The sequence below is a fragment of the Halichoeres trimaculatus genome, unplaced genomic scaffold (assembly GCF_033239565.1).
Source record: "Halichoeres trimaculatus isolate MK-OKI-2021-1 unplaced genomic scaffold, fHalTri1.1 fHalTri1_scaffold_2, whole genome shotgun sequence".
In the NCBI taxonomy this organism is placed as follows: domain Eukaryota; kingdom Metazoa; phylum Chordata; class Actinopteri; order Labriformes; family Labridae; genus Halichoeres; species Halichoeres trimaculatus.
Genome location: NW_027437180.1, coordinates 26,544,592 through 26,564,509, shown reverse-complemented (window position 1 = coordinate 26,564,509; position 19,918 = coordinate 26,544,592). Strand labels below are relative to the sequence as shown.

At 39.0% G+C, this 19,918-nt stretch overlaps 1 protein-coding gene across 1 annotated transcript; it reads left to right on the top strand.

Moving 5' to 3' along the window:
* Nucleotides 1-122: 122 nt before the first annotated feature.
* On the top strand, nt 123-19,869 carry herc3 (HECT and RLD domain containing E3 ubiquitin protein ligase 3). Its single transcript, XM_074685822.1, has 25 exons — nt 123-901; nt 2,160-2,510; nt 3,137-3,296; nt 3,745-3,821; nt 4,272-4,493; nt 4,737-4,828; nt 5,179-5,309; nt 6,140-6,291; nt 6,615-6,688; nt 7,476-7,600; nt 7,747-7,806; nt 9,163-9,274; nt 10,612-10,801; nt 10,951-11,114; nt 11,210-11,323; nt 11,505-11,528; nt 11,624-11,722; nt 11,803-11,973; nt 12,061-12,204; nt 12,910-13,076; nt 14,597-14,663; nt 15,131-15,213; nt 16,206-16,389; nt 16,479-16,581; nt 17,576-19,869. The coding sequence occupies exons 2-25, from the start codon at nt 2,288-2,290 to the stop codon at nt 17,782-17,784; spliced, it is 3,147 nt and encodes a 1,048-aa protein (XP_074541923.1). The 5' UTR covers nt 123-901; nt 2,160-2,287; the 3' UTR covers nt 17,785-19,869.
* The last annotated feature ends 49 nt before the right edge of the window (nt 19,870-19,918 follow it).

The following is a 19,918-nucleotide window of genomic DNA, read 5'->3' as shown; positions in this document are numbered from 1 at the left end:
CACGGAGGGTGAAGATGATTGGTTGTAGAAATGTCGATTGACAGATAGAGTCGCCAATCATAGAAACATCTCACTTGAAGGCTTGAAATAGTATGAATTTGCGTTTCCATCTTTTAAATGTCACTGTCGTCTTCTCCTGATGTTATGTAACACGAAATTAAGTCTATTAATGCTCTATTATTGTTTGTGTATTAATGTTAGACAGTTTCCAATTGAACCCGTCTGATAATTTAGCTTCAATCCTTCTAAAACTAAGAAACATGACCCCATTGGTATTGTGGCTGCAGGGCACTTGAACCCACGGTTGTTGTAGCTGCCCTGTAATTTCCCGGGTATCGCTCAACGCACAATTCAAAGATTTTGTACCATCTACAACAGAATACCTATCTGAAAGTTGAAGAAATGGTTTGAACAGCTTTTTTATTCATTACAATACTTTGTCAAAGCTCAAACTACTTCAGTGTCATTGACCACATTTCCTTGTTTCTTTAGGTTGAAAACGTTTCCATTGATGCACCAGAAGGATGCCAGCCATATACTTATCTTAAATATGCAGGAGACGTCAACTTTAACATATATGTCTCCCAGCCTCAGCTATAAACAACGAGCCCTAAACAACTGTTTAATGAAATCTGCTCACTGTCATTAAAATCACTGGCTCCAACTTTGTACTGCAAAAATTGATTAAAAAACCCAAAAATTTCGCATCTAGTATGAAGGATGTGGGGTTGAATTTAAATCTCTTGGGCTAAAAGGGCACTTACGTGATTCCTGATCAGCGGACCATACGTAGCTCTCTTGCGTCTGACGTCCGGTGACGTAGACAGCATTGGCACTTCCTACCTGGATTTCTCAGCTGAACCGAAACCAAACGCCCAAATATCATAATGCATCTACCCAGGTAAACACCACATTTTCGTATTAAATTTACCAGATTTTCTTCAAAAACAATTGTACGTACAATACAGATATTTTCTTGTAGATGAGTTTATCTGTTTTTATCGATAAGACTATCAGGAAGCTATGTTGTGGCTTGCTAAGGTTAACCAGCTAACATCAGCGAAGTGTTAACTTTAATGGCTAGTGTGGGTCACGAAGACGTGTGTTTAGGTTTCGATAATGAACTGTTTAACCATCTAATGTCTGAACAGATAGTTAAGTACGCCTGTAAACAATGTCAAACATGTCTTTTCATCGCAGACACAGGCCACTCCTCTTCACTCGCTCAACAACAAGCTAACGTACTGTAATAACATGCATGTTAAGACAAATTATGAGGCTCACTATTCAGGTACAGGTCAGTACATAAACACAGATATCTGCGCATTAGCTACGCATCAGCTAATTCTCATGGCAGTGCTTCATAGTGATTCAGGTAATGTCATTTAAAATTGATCAAGACTGTTTACAAGGAACTCAAGCCAAGGGTGTAACAGCAAGATAGCACGAGTTATCACAGGAATAGTAATGCATAACGCTTCATGGGTAGGCTTAGCTAGAATTATCACACCACCCTAAACCAAACCATGCGTAAATGTGCACTGGATTTAAGTATGACCTGTAGCTATTGTACATCTAATTTTTAGTTTTCTCAAAATATTTTTCTTTATTTTTTAAATCTTTCTTTTTATTGACGTCTCCTCACAGACATGCTGCTGTTTACTATCTGTCTACTTTTTATTCTCCTGCTGTGTTTATAGTTTTTCCACCAAAACAAAGATAATATAAATCATTTACCTCCTTGGTCACGTACCTCATAATACACACAATCTCATATGCAGGGAGAGCATTGAGCAAATTAATATTGGCTCTTAGCTTCGTTAGTGTCTTATTCTATTCATTTTTCTCTCTTTTCATGTTTGATATTGATTTGATTGAAATTCATGGCCTCTTGCTAACTCAGCAATGTACATTTGTTCCTCACATAAAATGACAGCAAGGTAGGACTGCTAGGAGCTGCTTAAGCAGGGATTACACTGACAGAGTTTATTTAAACACACTGTCTGTTCCTCTGACATACAGCTTACATCACTCTCACACACAGCCACACCCATAGATCTTTACTTAAATACATTGAGGGTTCACATGAAGGGTACAGTGCTTAGCATCTGTTTCAGCAAAGAAAGATGCCTAATAGGCCTGTTTCTGTTTTTTCTAAGGGTTGGGATTTATATGAAGAGGAGAAAGCGGGGCTGCTCTCAAGCCTGATCATTTCTTGTCTTCCTCCATCGGCACCAGTCTTTCTTCTCCTTCACTTTAGTGCTGACTGCTCCCTTCCCGCACCAACATGCTCTGTTGGGGGAATGCAAAGGATGGACAGTTGGGTTTGGGTGTGGAGAAGAACCCCATGTTTGAACCCAGGATCTGTCATGTGTTCAGCGGTCGAGGACTGAAGGAGGTGGCGTGTGGAGGGCAACACTCAATGTTCCTGTTGCACGATGGAAGTGTGTACACTTGTGGTTCTAACAGCTGTGGACAGCTGGGTCATGACAAACCAGGGACTTCAGTGGGTAAGTTAACCTTTGGTTAATCATTACAAGTTAGAACTATGTTGCACTACACTGCACCTCTTCTTTGTGTGGGCGTGAAAAGTCATCAAACAGATGTGAGAATGTTGTCGAACAAGGTGTTATTGAAATCTGTCAGCTGTTGGATGTGGTTCAAATGTGGAATTTGATTGAATGCAAAGCACACACTCAGAGCATGAGAATAAATATATCTGTTAAAGTGTCTCCATTTCTTTGTGGTTTTTGTTGAGAACACCAGACTTAAGAATGAACACATACAGATTTTTAAGACTTCTCTGGCTGGGGGAGTGTTTGCAGATAGTGGCGGTGGGTTTGTTGTTATGATGTGGGTGCAAGTTTGTACTATGTGTTATTTTGACATGTGGTTGAAGCTGTGACAACAATGAATGAATGTAAGACTTGATACACCTTGAGTAAATAAAACTTATTTTTCAACAAACAATTCTTGTGAAAACCTTAAAGTTTTTGGTGACAAGTGTGCAGGAAAGAAACCAAAAACTGTTCTAGAAAACACAAACTGTTCAAGCACTGATTATATTTTTTTATTGCAACGTCCATTTATTTAACCACCTTACAAATGAGATCTGAAATATTCCTCCTCTTCACAGAGCTTGTGGGAGCTTTGGATACCCAAAAGATCCTGATGGTATCGTGTGGTCGGGCCCACTCCATGGCGGTGAATGAGCAGGGTCAAGTGTTTGCCTGGGGGGCTGGTGAAGGAGGCCAGCTGGGCCTAGGGACCTCAGAGACAGCTGTTCGAATACCGAGGTGACTGAGTAAACAGGCACTTGACACCAGAAGGAAATACAAAAAATTCTACACACAAGTGAAAATAAATGCTTATTTATCTGGTAAACAAATGCAATGTGATGATTGCTGGAAAAAAAAGATAGCATTGTTTGATTGTTAAAATGACAATAAATAGTTTTCTTATGGTTGGTCCTTCAGGTAGTGGGCTTAAAAAGGGCTTACTTATTCCTCCTGGACAATGTGAAATTGAGTTGTTTTCATAATACCATTTGATGATGATAAGAAAAAATGGGATTAGTGAAGGAAAATGTGGGTATGTCCACAGTTTTGTAAAGCAAACCTTTTCAGACAGGATTTTTTACTCAGAAAGTTTTGATTTTTCAGTGTGATGAATCATCAATCTTATTCAGTAAATCTTTGTAGTTTTAATATTTGATCTAATGAATATTTGTATATATCTTCCCAGGTTGGTCAAAAGGCTGTGTGACCACAGAATCTCTCAAGTAATGTGTGGGAATCAGCACTGCATTGCACTTTCAAGAGGTAGGAAGCAAATATCTTGTCATTGCAATGTTTAAATTTCTGGTTCATGTGCAAACTCAGTCAGACTGATGACATATCAAAATTTGCATCTATAAGCATCCTGCAATCATCTCCACTGCCATATTGTGCCTTATCTTTCCTAAGATAAAAATTCTTTTAACTTTTGTGTTACTATGACAACGGTTGTATTTTCACTGTGGACTCAGAGTGATAAACTGAGACACCTGTCATTCAAATTAACATTTACCAAAAACACTACAGACCTGATTAAAGGTTTATTAAGAAGAAGGGAATTTCTATAACCAGTATAAACTTGAAATAGAAGAGATAGAATAACAATATATCAGGGTTTCCAGGTCTAGAATGTTCCAAATGACAAAATGGATTTTTAAGTTTTTGCATTTAATGGTAAGAAGTACTGATGCACTGCTAACCATGTTATCCTCCCAGATGGCCAGCTGTTCACGTGGGGCCAGAACACCAATGGTCAGCTCGGTCTGGGGAAAGGAGAGTCCAGCAAACTGTTCCCCCATCCCCTGAAGTCCCTGGCAGGGATTCCTTTGGCACAGATCACTGCCGGGGGGGACCACAGCTTTGCTCTCTCTCTGTCCGGAGCTGTTTTTGGATGGGGCAAGAACAAAGCTGGACAGCTGGGTCTCAATGATAAACAAGGTAAAAAGTGATAAGTAGCCAGACACTGGTATTTAATACTCAAAGGAAGAAGTTTTTTTTTTTTTATGATCACAATTTTGTGAGTGTCGCATGTTGTTATAATTTGAGTGTCATAGAACATTTTTTTGATATACTAATAAAAGTTTTTGACAAAACTGAACTCGTTACAAACAGGCGTCAGTGTAGAACAGTGTGAACTTGGTTGTTTTTGTTGTCCAACTTTTTTTGTGTTCCTGTTGTCAGATCGTGCCGTCCCATGCCACATCAAGTTCTTGAGATCTCAAAAAGTTGTTCACATCAGCTGTGGGGATGAACACACTGCAGCCTTGACAAAGGTATGTATGTAGAAGACCTTCCAACTGTGCTTTGCAGACAAAATAACTCCATGAACTGAGTTTATCATGTTGTCTCTGATTGCATGCTTCCAAATGTTTGGTAGTAAGGTTTGGTTGCTTGCTGCTTCAAAACTTTTTTGAGGTTTTTCTTTGTACAGGCTTGCGTCCTCTTGTATGTGAATATATTAACCAATACGACCTTAATTCTGTAAATAAAATCCAAATCTTGTTATATAACTGATTTATTGTTATGTTTCAGTCTGAAAACAAGTCCTTTGTTCACTGACTGCACTTCAATGTCTCAAACAATCTCGGCAAACACAGAGTAATCTGCATTGTCTCACTTTCAGGATGGTGGCTTGTTTACATTTGGGGATGGCTCCTGGGGTCAGCTGGGCCATGGCTCCACCAATAATGAGCTTTTACCCAGAAGAGTGCTGGAGCTGATGGGTACTGAGGTTTCCCAGATCACCTGTGGCAGGTAAAGTTGTTTTCAGAGTTACACAATCTGATAAAACTCTGCACAAGTCTGTCCTCTTTTTTGTACCTCATTGACAAACTTAAGACTGAGATAAGACACAGGATTGAAATATGCTGTCAAGTCACGTTTTAAATATGGAAATGTTTTGTCTTACATTTGTGTGTATTCGGTTAAGATTATTACAAAATATTCTATTCAAGCCAGACAAACCAGAGGTACATTATTTACATCCCTCTATAGGGTGAAAAATCAGTTTGGTTCAGTTCAAACTTTGTTATGGGCTCAAGGTCAAGACAACACAATACATAAAATTACAGCGCAAAACAGAATTATACAAAGGCACAATTAAAGTCCATTAATTAGATATAGTAGAATGATAAATAAATCTAAACTTGTATCTTAAAAAAAGATATGCTTTATTCAATTTCTCCGGAGCTTGGTGTCATGTGAAACAATACTATATTTGATATTGGATAGGAGATAGAAGGTGATCTCATTCCAGGAAGCACTTATGGAAGATTTCTCAAGACAGTTGGAAGAGCACTAATGCCAGCTAACATGTTACTCTATCTCTGCCATCCTGGTCTCTTCTGTAACATTCTAAAGTAATTATATATTGTATTGTATCTGTTACCTGTGTAAGCCTTTTTCTTATAGTTTGTCCATAAGTGTGCAGTATACAGAGATGTACAATAAGTTACAATAAGCACATTTTAATTGTTCTAAATCAAAGTTTTAATAGTTTATATCACGCTTTATGGGCAACCTAATTCATCTGAGTTACACAGGCTGCCTTTTTGCATCCTATATTGTATTTGTTTTTCTTTCAGGCACCACACGTTGGCGTTTGTGCCCTCCACTGGTGTTGTGTATGCATTTGGTTGTAACAGCCATGGTCAGTTGGGCACTGGAGTTCTGGGAGATGCCAAAAGTCCATTTCCTGTCAAGGCCAGTTTCTTGACTCAAAATGCCAATAAATCAGGTAAAAGGGAGACTTGGTATCACTTTGAAACATGCTTAGTACACATGATATATGGTTAACTGAGTTAAATGGCTTTCCTTATATGCTTGAATGGTGCATATTATGTTTTCTAATTTCTTCTCACTGATGTACAGGTGTGAATCTGAATTCACTCCAAAAGAAAATCTGAACTCAAACACCAAGCATACTGTAAAATATCAACCCAAGTTTATGCTATAAAGATGAGAGATCAGCTAAATCCTGATAATATTTTTTGGTGTAATGGTCATACGGAAATCTGTTTCAGGCTTCACATTTAATGTTTTGTTTCCTTTCTTTATTAGATTCAAAGCGTTACACAGTGACCAGAATTATCTGTGGAGGAGACCATAGCTTCTTATTGTATTCCTCTGAACAGGTATGTGATTCACTCTATTAACAGTTTCTAGGAGGCTTACTGCCTCCCTAGCAACTGACTTCAAATATATTTATCACTGCTTCTCCTGTTAATTACCATCACTTTACTCAGATTTCAAAGCAGTAATTTACATTTTTTTTACTTTACTGCACACATATTACAATAACAATAATAATACATGGACAACATGTTAAAATGTGTCTGCACAGGAAAAAAATACTGGCTGTAGTTTAACTGTCAACTTTGGAGATATACCCACAATACAAATGTTCATCCGTTCATGATAAAACAGAAAAAAAATGCTGATTAAAGTCTAGCTTTTATGTAAAAGAAGAGTAGTTGTAATTTTAATGTAAAAAATTAGAGGTTAATCAGTGAAACAACCAATGAGTGTTGGTTTATAAATCTATTTTAACTGTGGAATTTTCTTAAATATCACCACAGATAGGAAACCAGGATTAAACCCAAATCCTTTTTGTTGGTCTTTTCCATTCAGTCAGTTCCAGTGACTGCCACAGGGTGGCACTTTCATCAAGACAAAAACAGGTTTTGTATAGGAGCAGCTTGTATATGGAGCCACAGATATCCAGCAAATTGTCTGGAATGTATCCTGATAACAACGTAATAAACAATCAGCAACTTCAGTGACAACATTTATCTCTCAGGCGTGGTCCAATTATTTTACCAGACCACTAAATAAGTATCTTTGTGACACCCTCCAAGGAAGTACCAAATGCAAACAAACTTTAATGTTTGTGCTGTTATGTGTCTGTCTTCCCCTTTGCAGAGTTTTGTCCCCTCAGAAGACTTCAGAGTGATTAATATCAGTCGAAGCCTCTCCCCGATCACGTATGAGAGATTAGACTCATGGAGGTTAAAGCTTATGTACAGCCCAGATTCCAGCGTCACAAAGTAAGTTCAATGATAAAAGTGGAAATTTGAAATTTTCTGTGTGCAGTCATTGATTTCTCAACCTAAATTATACTCAGTGAAGAAGTATATTTCAGGTTTGTCCTCTCTGTTCTTGTTAGGCTGATATTTTACCATTTTGTTCACAGTGACATCATAATCCAGCTCTCGTCCACAGCTTGTTGGAACGGCAGCTTTCTGGACCAAAGGTATGGTAAGATAGTGTTTACATAAGCTGATGTGATGTACAGTTTATGACACAATGCTATATCTTGTTTCTCCCCTCCAATCCTCGGGGAATGTTCCGTTCAGTAAAATAATTCATTTTACTTAATATTTCGGAAAATGAAAAAAGATTTGAGAAAAAAATCACACATTTTAGCAGACATTTTCCCTTTCTGATTTAAAAAAGTCTCACATGATTAATGATCCCACCATGAGACTGAAGTTTATTAGCATTGGCAGGAAAAATCAACTTGTACTTTCTTGTAGTTAATAATGGTCTCTGAATGCACTGACCAACATGTCCCACACTATCTTGGCATGTTGTCTTGAACAACAACAAAACATGCTGACAGTAAGGGCTGAGATTGCTGCTCTCTGTGGTCAGTGGCTGTAACCCTTTGTAAAAGGCAGTGAGGACTCTGCTGCACTCATCAGCAGATACTTATCATAAACATGGTATGAACTTTTGAGGCCATCAGGGTGGAAAACAGATCTTAACACTTTTCTGTCTAAAAAGACACACCAGGAAGTACTTGGGGTGGTACTCAAACAATCAAGAGAAGGTTTTCTCTCTAAACAGATACTGCACAGTTACTCAAAGTCATACTTTGGAGTGTCTTTGCTTCTTCTCTACTTAAAGAACTTAAAGTACACAGAGGTATATAGAGGAATTGAAATTAGCTGTTCTACTTTTATCTTGTACCCATATCATAGTTCAATACATTCTGTAATGAGTAATTTCTAACTTGATGCTTACACATTGGTACATTTGTAGAATTAAATGTAAGGGTTTCTAATCATTGTGGATTTTTTTTTGTCTTGTGCTGATTATTAGACATCATTTACACCTAAATATTTATATCTGCATTCATATGGCACCAGAGTACTAATGGCATGGTTGGGTCTTGTTTACCACATAGTCTGCACACCATCAGATGTGGTGTTTCAGTACAGTGACTCAGAACATGAAGGCTGATGCTGTAAATAGGTGCTGTGCTTCACGTGAAAGGCTTTGTTGGGTGGTGAAGATGGTTCAGACTCCCAGTCTGCAGAGATCTTCTCATGGATTGACTGAAATACCCTCAGGCTGAGTGTGTTCTCCAAAGCGTTCCTCACTCTGGCTCTGTATGTGTTCCCGTTCGGTGGATTTAGCTCACAGCTGACCTGCCACATGTCAGGTTTTCAGTACACTGTTTTTCATCCAAAGTAACGTGCTCCCTTTAAATCAAGGCTTTACCATAAAGCTCCTGAATCTGAGCCCTGACCTATTTTTACCCTGTTAGAGATCACTGAGATATTAAACATGTTCCAAACATAATCACGTTTGTTTGCTTTTCCAGTGATGACGCGCATTTCAAAACCAACCCAAAGATCCCAGGCATCGATCTCAACTCTGTCAGGATGCTGTTTGAGAGATTAAGCAGACCAGCCTTCTCTGGACTCCTGGAGCAGGTACTGACTAGTGATTTATAACTTTCTGAGTACATGGCAGTTACACAGTTATACAGTTCTACGGTTGCATTTAGCCGACCTTTTTGTCCAAAACCACACACAACACAAGCAAGAATTTTGACTGAAGGGATAACATTAGTTAGTGCAACTAGGTGATGCCGTTAAGTGCAAGAAGATTTTGTTTTGTTTTGTTTTGTTTTGTTTTGTTTTTTCCCCATGTAGAAAAATTTGTCCATAATTAACTACAATTAATTGCAGCAACAATATTGTTCAACCTTCAACAACATTCACTAAGAGCTGGGTCTGAGGCCTTCTGACTCATTCTACCCCTGAGGACAAAGAGGAGACAGGTCAGATTAAGTGCTCAAGTGCTCCCTGAACAGATGAGTTTTCAGACTTTTTTTAAAGTAGAAAGGGGCTCTGTGGATCTCTGGAGTTAGGTAATTCATTCCACCATTTGGGCACAAATGTATGACATCATTGTGTAGCACTTCTTTATGATTCGTCCAACTGTGACCCCTTTTAATACATATGAAATAAAGAGAATAAAAGAATCTGAGGCTATAATTACATTACTCCGCAGTGTCTCCTAGTGATATGTTGCAAAAGTGGTAAAATTGTCAGCTTGCTAGTTGGCCAACATGGTAAATCATTTGGCAGGCAGTCTGAGAGAACAGTTAAAGTCTGACATTCATCAAAGGCTCAGAAACCTGAAGTGAGGTCAAATCTGTCTCCAGTTTTCTGAAGAATCAAGATTTGAAAGAGAAGAAACAGTAATTAAAGGTCACAATAGAGGAACTAACCACTGCTTTAAATTCAGCTCCTCTTTCTTTACTCTAATAAGTTCTCAAAAAGAAGTAATTGCTGGAGCTGAACAGTTATATTTTTCTCTTACAAGCTTCAAATTAGCTTCCTGTTTGAGTCTTTGTCACTCTAATAAAGAATAAAAAGAAGACACATTCACATACTTGACTTTCTGGCTTTTTTTTTTAAAGCAGGGTATGTAAATAACTATCTTGTTTTAGATGCAGTTTGTTCTGTGGCAGATCTTGAGTCATACCCTCTGACATTGGCTCAGTAATGTTTGGTTTCTGGTTCATGCATTTTAGAGCAACACAACTTATAATCTGTTTGGAGAAAGAGGCCAAATTCCAAACCACTAAAAGCCTCTCCCAAATTTATTGAGCAATATTTCTTCCTTGTTGCCTAGTTATTATGGAAATGAATGGTATCTCCTGTTTATTTGTTTATATGTGTACATTTCAAACACATGACAGTGAATCTTGTTCTTTCTTCTTTGTAATTTAAAGTTAAATATACATATTTTGTCTCTACAGGCCAGCAAGAGTTTTGAGAGTTTGTTGATCCCTCAGCTGCCCCGCTCCCCTCCTGATGTTGAGGCCATGAGGATTTACCTCATCTTGTCTGAGTACCCAGCTCTGCAGGACTCCAAGAACTACATCCGCCTCACTATTCCCCTGGCGATGGCCATCCTCCGGCTAGATGCCAACCCCAGCAAAGTATTGGGTATCATGCTTGCATGCTCTCATTTTATCCACACAGATCACATAACACGGATCACCACATCATGTCAAACTCATCATGTGATGTCTTGTTATTGTTAGTGACAGTGAAGTTTGTGTTGCAGTAACAGTTTGTTTGCTCTACACCTGCAGATAACTGGTGGTGCTTTGTAGACGGTCGGGTGTTCACCAGGATGGTTGACCTGTACAAGAGCATCGTTGTGTTTATGCTAACTGGAGGAAAGACGCTGCTTGTACCAGTTTTCTACGAGAACTATTTTGTTGCCACATTAAGGTTGCTGGAGAAACTCCACAAGGTACTTACACAAATCACTTATTGCTTTCCGCAATCTTCAACTCAGTGTTGTCCAAGGAGATGAACATCTGATGCGTTTCTCTCCATGTCACCAAGGTAAACTTAAAGGCCCACCATGTGGAGTACAACCATTTCTATATCCCAGACATCACTAGCCTGGTGGACATCCAGGAAGACTACCTCAAATGGTTTCTGAGTAAAGCTGATATTGTAAGTCCTCACACAACCTTAAGTGTATTCACACACTCTTAACACACATCAACTTACATTGTGAAACTTTTTCCATAAAGTGCCTGTGAGTGCGTCCTACATGTATATTTTTATTAACAGCAAGGTTCTGTTTCAAATCCGCTCACATGACTTTTCTTGCTTCCTCACTTTGCATTCTTAGAAAGTTGGATCATCACCATCACAGGTAGGTGATTCACAGATTGACGTCAAACAGCTCATTTAACATTTCATAGTGATGACTCTTGAAAGTATGAATTCGCTATCCTCATTTTCCTGCAGAGTGACTTTCCCTCAGTGAACCTATGTGCCTACCCGTTCATACTGAACGCTCAAGCCAAGACAACCATGCTGCAAACAGATGCTGAACTGCAAATGCAGGTAGCTCACCTCTCTTTGTTGTTTTCTTAACAGCACTGTGTTATCTCTGAATCTGACTCCTTATCTTTCTCATTCTAAAGATGGCAGTCAGTGGTGCAAACCTGCACAATGTCTTTATGCTGCTCACGCTGGAACCCCACCTTGCAAGGAACCCTTACTTGGTGCTCCATGTGCGCAGGAACCATTTAGTTAGTGACACGCTGCGGGAGCTCACCATGTACTCTGATGTGGACCTTAAGAAACCACTTAAGGTGAGAGCTACAGCAAAGCGCATACAGGTCCCAGCAGTTCTTTTATTGCGACCACAGATAAAATCTCCTTTATCTCCCGTCATTCAGGTGATCTTTGATGGAGAGGAAGCTGTAGATGCTGGTGGAGTAACTAAGGAGTTCTTCCTGCTGCTGTTAAAGGAGTTGATGGATCCAGTTTATGGGATGTTCACTCATTACAAAGACTCCCACCTGCTCTGGTTTTCAGACAAGGTGTGTGGCTCTGGATCATATGCTGATTTAACATGTTCCTGTTTGACACTATGGCAGCTATAAAAGTTTATATAAGTTTATCAGTGCTGTGAAATGGAGCAGTAGAGACAAGCAAGATTGCAATTGATCACATTTGTGACTAAATTCTTTTTGTTTTCTCAGAAATATTTGTAAATGTTTCAGATTCTATTATTTGTTGCTTTGGGGAGTCTTACATCATTCTACATCAGCATAAATGCTTTGGCTGTATTTTGACCACCAGCTGTGTTTTCCAAGAATGTGTAATGTTTCTGCTAGTGTACATGGTTTAATGTGCCAGTGGAAACATTCAGACTGATAAAACACAGACTTTCATGAGGGAATCATGTCCCTGAACTCCAAAAAGTCTACTTGTTTCATAAGTGTAAGTAATAAAGATCTGAGCAGAGTCATTGTGACATTACATCTCAAAACATCAGTGTCATCTAGATTTACTCTGACGTTATGAGAGGTGAGAGTAAGATGTCTGAAGCATTAAAGGAAGAAGGGAAAAGATTCAAAAACTCCCACTGGAGTTTGTTCAAGGTCCTCCTCAAAGGTTTTAAAGGCAGAAACAAGGTGTCATAACGTGAAGTCACTTTCCTGCATTCTGTCAGGGTTGAATAAGATTTATAAAGAAAACAAGTGTCTGATGATGAGATCATTTTTCTTCTCATGTGTTTTCAGTGTTTCGTAGAGCAGAACTGGTTTCATCTGATCGGCATCATCTGCGGTTTGGCCATTTACAACTCCACAGTGGTGGACCTCCACTTCCCCTTGGCTCTCTATAAGAAGCTGCTCAATGTTGTGACAACGCTGGAGGACTTAATGGAGCTTTCACCCACTGAGGCCAGGTAGAAGCACCTCTGAGGAAAACATTTTGAATGTTTTCATGTCTTGGTCGGCATTGTACCTGCTAAAATCATAGACGGTAAAAAAAAATGGACGCCATCTTGCTTGGCTCAAAGTGAGGTTGCCACAAAAACTGCTCCCCCTGGTGGCTGTCTGCAGTGAAGGTAAAAAATCTGTCTCTCCAGCCATTCCAGATGGGCTGTGGTCAAACTTTAAAAAATGAATACACCTTGTGGAAATGTTTCTCACATCCGGTTGTTGTGGTGATTTGAAGATATTATTTGGCTGCCTTCAAGTCCTCTTTTTTTCTGAAAAGTTTCATTTTCATTAGTCATAAGAGGTTAAAAACGCGACTTTAGGTCACGTTTAACAATGATGACATTCTTGTGTATTTTTTTAGGGGATTGCAAAACATGAAGGGAAGAAGAGCCAAGAAGAGATTAGACTCTCGAGAAAAAAAAAAAAAAATTGTCACCTGGCTCCACTCAGATTCTCTTTGAGGCCCTCATAGCCTCTCCTGCGCAGACTCTGGCTGCACAACTGCTGCCAACGGCGGTGCCTCTGACAGGAGTATTTTGGCTTTAAAACCGTACACTGGTAAATGGCGGAGCCACGCTGTCCACTCTATATACAGTCTATGGCTAAATCTTGTGATGGATTATGTTAAAATACTTGAAAACAAAACAAACAAGAAACTATCTGATAATACACAAATGTGTCTAGATTGTATCAAATTTGAAACCAACAGTCAACCAGAACCTTTCCTCATATATAATTAAAAGACTAAGGTTTTTATTAAATTATTACTTTTTTCTGCTTTCTTGTTGCTTATAAGTTAGATAAAACCAAAAAAGCCTCTTTTCCTAATTTAGAGCACAGTCAGCACTTCCTGTAAGTGTAGCTGCTTTATCAAACTACTGGTTTAGAGATGAGTCAGCACGTCCAACACAACGTTCAAGGACCTGAGCCAACAAACAGTTTTTGTGATATGTTTTAAATCTTACTTGAGATTAAAGAGATCTTTTTTGGGATTTATTTATTTATATTTCAGTGTTTTAAGATTACTCAATAACCTCAAAGTGTACACTAGTCTTCTCTTTAATAACAACTTTTTGTCCATTTTCACGCTCTCTATTTTTCCTCTCGAATATCAACAGTAAACTCTCGCTGAGTCATTTCCGATTCTATTATTGGTAAATGTGACAGCACTCTACTTGAAATCCAACAGACAGTTGTGAGCGTCCCCTTAATATATTTGTTTGATCCATGCAGCTGTCAGGCACAGCTGATCCCTGGTTTTCAATCTGGACGCCAAACAGGGGCAGATTAAATCCAGGGATGACAGGTGTAAGTCCAAAACTGTCTGATGAGGTAGAAAATACAGATCCACGGATATTTCCAAAATAAAAAAGTATAGAGTAATAAACCAGACCACACAAAAGAGACCGTGTAAATGATAAATGTGTTTTAAGCCAATGTTGTGTTCACTGTCCTGAATTGATCATGTTTGTCTGTCTGGCAGGAGTCTACAGCAACTTCTAGACTATGACGGGAATGATGTGGAAGAGATGTTTCTCCTCAACTTTGCTGTGAGGGCATTTTATCTGTGACATTTATAAAACTGTAAAATTTAAATGAGCTCAGGGTTTTTTTTTTACAGCTTTTAGAAGCTAAGCTGGCTTTTAAATCTCTTTCAAGATGTATAAATTAAAGATTTCTGGGCTATTACCTTGATAAAATCAGTCCATATCATAATCATCCATTTAACTGGCTTTTTTTTTTTTATTAAACATTGTTCCTGTAGCCTAGTAGTTGATGTTTTGAAGTTTTCTAGATGCTAATTTTCATGTACAACAACTAGAAAGCAACTTTCAAAATGCATGCAGGTGTTATAACAAGAGCGTGCTTTCAGCAATATTAAGCAGCACCTTTTATTTGTTAGTAAGATCACTTCATTTTTTTTCATCCTCTTCATTTAAATTGACATCAAACATCACCACAATGTTGAAAATCTGAAGAACATCAGTGTATGACTCTTTATTTCCCACATGCTCAGATCACCAGAGAGAACTACGGCATGACAGAAGTTAAGGAGCTCATTCCTGGAGGAGAAAGCATTAGTGTGGACAAAAACAACAGGTGAGGCAGCATTTTTTAAAGATTAGGTATCAAATCAATCAACTTTTTCTTGCAAAATGACCTTGTTTTCATTTTTTAAAACCCTCACTCTGTACTCTTTGAAAGATCAACAGATGACTCCACGCTCTTCTAATTTATTTTTATTCCAGCTCTGAGATTATCATGCGCTCACACAGCTGGCAGCTCGTACCCCATTGTTCTAACTGAAGGTCATGTTCACGTTCGAAACATAGAAAACAAAAGATTCAGGTGGCGTTAGATGTGGTTTTTCCACCATCAGGGTCTTATTTTTGCTGATCGTCCTTGTGGTGTTGGCACTAATCGCAGCATTATATGCAGGACTGTGGTGTGGGTGGTGTCAGCGTGTCTGCTGGTGGGGGACAGATGGCAAAAACTGAAAGTAGTTCCTGCAGAAATCTCTTTGATACTAAGATATTTAACTATAATTCAACAACAACAAGGGAAAATGATTAAACGCCCATGCTGCGCATACTTAAAGAAAGGATTTGGATTGTTCAATTCGTAGACACTAAATAATTTTTCTTTATAATTAACTTGAAATTACTGCTTTTCCCTATTAATCTATGCTTGATGTCTTTTACACAAAGTATAAAACATTATGTGAATTATATTTATGTAGTCTGACCTCTTGTTTAAACACCTTGCTGATGCTAAATGAGCTTTTAAGATCATAAATATGACCCTTTTTTTACAAACACACCACAAAGCTCTGTGGGGTTTCCAGGTCACACTAGAGCTGAAGAGATTATCAGTGTAATCTACCTGAGCAACTCCTGGAGTGAGACGTCACTGAGGTGTAAGCAACCTCAGGTCAGGCTGGATGAAGAGGTTGTTGATAAACAACACGATAAAGGAGGAAGAGAGTGTTTACAGTCACACTTTAATGTCTGAATTAATGCTTGACTCCTGAGGAGACTGCAGAATGAATCAGTGATGAGAAAGCGTGCTCACCACGTGACTGTGTGTTTCAGGAAGGAGTTTGTGGAGGCCTACCTGCGCTATGTGTTCACTGACTCTGTGAGCGAGCAGTACTCCGCCTTTTCCTCAGGCTTCCTGAAAGTGTGTGGTGGGGAAATCTTGTTGCTGTTCCAGCCGTCTGAGCTGATGGCCATGGTGGTTGGCAACAACAACTACAACTGGGAAGAGATGGAGAAGGTCAGTGTGGGGTTTGAGAATCTTGTTCTCTCTTGTTCTTGCCTTCACACATGAAGGAAAAACATTTTCATCACGTCCTGTCTCTACAGAATGCCGTTTACAAAGGGGAATTCACAGCCACTCATCCAACGATCAGATTGTTCTGGGAGGTTTTCCACGAGTTCCCTTTGGAGAAGAAGAAGCAGTTCTTATGTAAGCTTTGAACTTCCTCATTAAGCCTGGCTCACACTACAGGATTCGAAAAATCTCATGAGATTCTGAAATCGGGTTGTATCTCACACATAAGGAGAATATTCACAGATCATCTTCTCTTAAATCTTAAGCACACTCTAACAACAGGATTTGAAAATCCTGACCAGCACACACTACAGGATTTCACCAAGATTATTTGACCAGAGAGAGTGATGCACCACATGTGCTCAGTTGTTTGATCTGAGGTTTTTAGCGCACTGGTGGGACAGGAGGAGAGAGAAGCGGAGCTGTCTGCAGCGGTGCCTTTCATCCATGACGCGCACGCAGAGGGACAGAGGTGAAACTGTTGCTGTATCAGCCAATAATGGCATGATCTCACACCCATCACTGATAAAACAACAGTTTGCTACTGTATGAAAATGGCGTGGTTATGTGTTATTTTTAAAGGCGTTATTGAACTGGCTCGAGTGGGCCAATGGAGCGCGCTGTCAGCTGACCTGGAGCCTTTTAGTTGCACTTTGAGCCTGCGTTTGTTGTCTGTTGCACGGTCTCTGGGGCTTTTTCTAATTGGCTGTTGTCATCCTCAGTGAGAATGAATGTTGTAATCATCCAGATAAATATCAAACGTGTTTGAAAATTATCGGGGAGGCTCCGACGAGTCTGTGAGACGATCGTGGGGCTAAAGATTAATCTGTCAACCGCTCACACTAGAAGATAATCTTGCCCGAACGTCGGGGCCGATTTTAGTCCCTGACCAGATTTCTTCCCCAGTTGTCGGGAGGACCGAAACTGGGTTAAATCGAGGCGAGAATCCTGTAGTGTGAGCCAGGCTTTACTCGATCTGAACGGGGTTTCAGCTCTCACGCTATGGCTCACACATACTCTGCTCTTCATGCATCCAAAAACAGCCATTCCGCTATTGCAGTATTTCCAGATAAAAACAAAATTCAGAATACGAGTTGTATGTATTTTAACTCCTCTGTTCTGTTTGTAGTGTTCCTTACCGGCAGCGACCGTATTCCCATCCATGGCATGGAGAGCCTGCGTATCGTCATCCAGTCCACCACAGCGGAGGAGCACTACCTGCCAGTGGCCCACACCTGCTACAACCTGCTCGACATGCCCCGCTACCAGACCAAAGACATCGTACACCGCCGCCTCACCCAGGCTGTGGAGCAGTATGAAGGCTTCAGCCTGGTCTGAGAAGTGGGGGTGCTGCAGCGGTTCTAATGCACTTAAACAGCAATACACCATGTCAGTGTCAAAAGAGCATAAGGTGGAGGGTCGCTCACTTCATATGCTCTTACAGGATTGTCAAGCATCTTAAATCTGAAAGGTCTATCTATGTCAATGCAGAGTATCGTCATTACCATGGTAGTGGGCTAGGTTTTCAAACCTCTTCAGAGCATTTGGAAAATATTTTAATCTGTATTTTCTCCTATATGTTTTTTAAATATTATTCTCTCTTAAACAAAACAAAAAAAGACTTAATGGGATCATTTAAATGTAAAGACCTGAATCAGACGCCAGAAAGAATTACTTTGAAGGCTGATTTGGGTGTTGGCATACTTACATTTTTTTTCTCTCTCTTTTTTTTTTTTACTGTGTATTTTATATTAGCTCCTTAAATTCTATTTTTCACTGTTTAAAATTTTGTTGTTACTTCAAAACAATATATCAGTTTTTTGTTAAGTTTAATTTATTAAATAGAGTGGTTATATTTTGACAAAAACAATGTGTATATATGTATGTAAATAGCACTTTGATTATAATCTTGGGGAGTGTTTGTCCTGCTGATCCTTTTAAATCTTGGCACCAGCATGTCCTCTGCCTGAACTAAAGACTATGGAAGAGAACCAGGTAGAGGTGTGCAGGATTCAATGTGGGTAACATTATTCACATCCCTGTTTCCTTTTTGGCTGTGGGGATAATACAACAGCTGACTTTGTCTTGAACCTGCATTCAACAGTGTTGCCTTCTTCAGCAAAACCTACATGAAGAGCTGACTTTCTAAGTCTTAGTGGTTGTTTCCTGTGTGCATGTTTTGAGTGAGAGCATAGAGATATGACTCCTTTTAAAGTTTATCATACAGACATGGAGCAATGGTTGTTAGCTTTCTGACAGACGGCTCGCTAGATAAGAAAATAGGCAACAAACTTCACCTACAGGCGCTAGAGGTTTAAAAAAGAAGAAAAAACACAACACATTGACAGTTGTTTGGAGCTTCTCTTTGATGCAACAACTTTAAATCAACTATGCCGTAGCCAAAAGCATATGGTTATTGTGATGGAAATACAAGTATCAAAATCTTTTAGTCACCCAATTAAGTGCAACACCTCCATAAGTGTACATAACTCCTTTCTTTCCCACATATGATGACTACGTGTATCAGTTTTTGATAGCCAAGCTTTGGAGTCACAAGTTTGCGGAATTTGAAGCAGCTGTGACAAGACGTTTCAAGTTTTTCACTTGGCTAAGCTAACCAGATGCTAGCTCTAGCTTATCATGTAGCTAGCCATTGTTTTACACAGTCTATGGTAGCTATCCATTGGAGCTAACTTACAGGAAGCTAATAACCATGCCTCAAGCTGTTCTTTAAAACTGTATCATTCATTCAAACAATTATAACAGTTGTAATCAGAATATTATCTTCAAGTTACAAATATATTAAAAATTTGAAGTTTTTGGCGGGATGATATTTGCATATAATACATAGGCTGTAAACTGTATCCGTCTTATCACTTGTTTCAAAACCTATGAAATCAAGTTATGCTGTATTTATATTCCTACAGTGAAACCCTCTAATCCAGAATGATGTTAAATTAGGTCGTGCATCTGTGTGAACTGAGTGAGATGACATATATCTATATTTTTATATATTTCATACATGACAGTTATGTTGGACAGTTGATGTGCCCTGATTAGCAGGTCACACTGACACATCATTTAGCAATAAAAACCTGAAATGGCCCAATGATGTATTGATGGTAACTCTGGGCTATTCTTCTAAAGGTCTTTAACACTGGAAAGGTTTCTTTGGGGGGGTTTATCCTCTTGCTTAGCTCGATACTGCATGTACACACACATTCTACATGTTCAGTCAATATTGGTCTAAATTAACAGATATTTTTTCTGCAGAGTCTAGTCCTATGCAAAGATTTGTGCAGCCCTTGACTTATTATGCACCTTTTGATGTGCTAAAGAAAATGTGATTTGCATATTTGTCTGAAATCTACACATATCTCTCTGTTCTAGGCAACTTTTTAAATAAAAGAAAACTATGTCATAGCATTTTTGCAAAGTGTTTTTGTTAATGCATCAGTGGAAGGTTGTTTGT

Excerpts from the sequence above, each read along its gene's own strand:
- herc3 (XM_074685822.1), top strand. The coding sequence starts at position 2,288 with ATGCTCTGTTGGGGGAATGCAAAGGATGGACAGTTGGGTTTGGGTGTG. Across the intron at positions 11,324-11,504 it reads TTCTGAGTAAAGCTGATATT|AAAGTTGGATCATCACCATC; the intron begins GTAAGTCCTCAC and ends TTGCATTCTTAG. Across the intron at positions 12,205-12,909 it reads TGCTCTGGTTTTCAGACAAG|TGTTTCGTAGAGCAGAACTG; the intron begins GTGTGTGGCTCT and ends ATGTGTTTTCAG.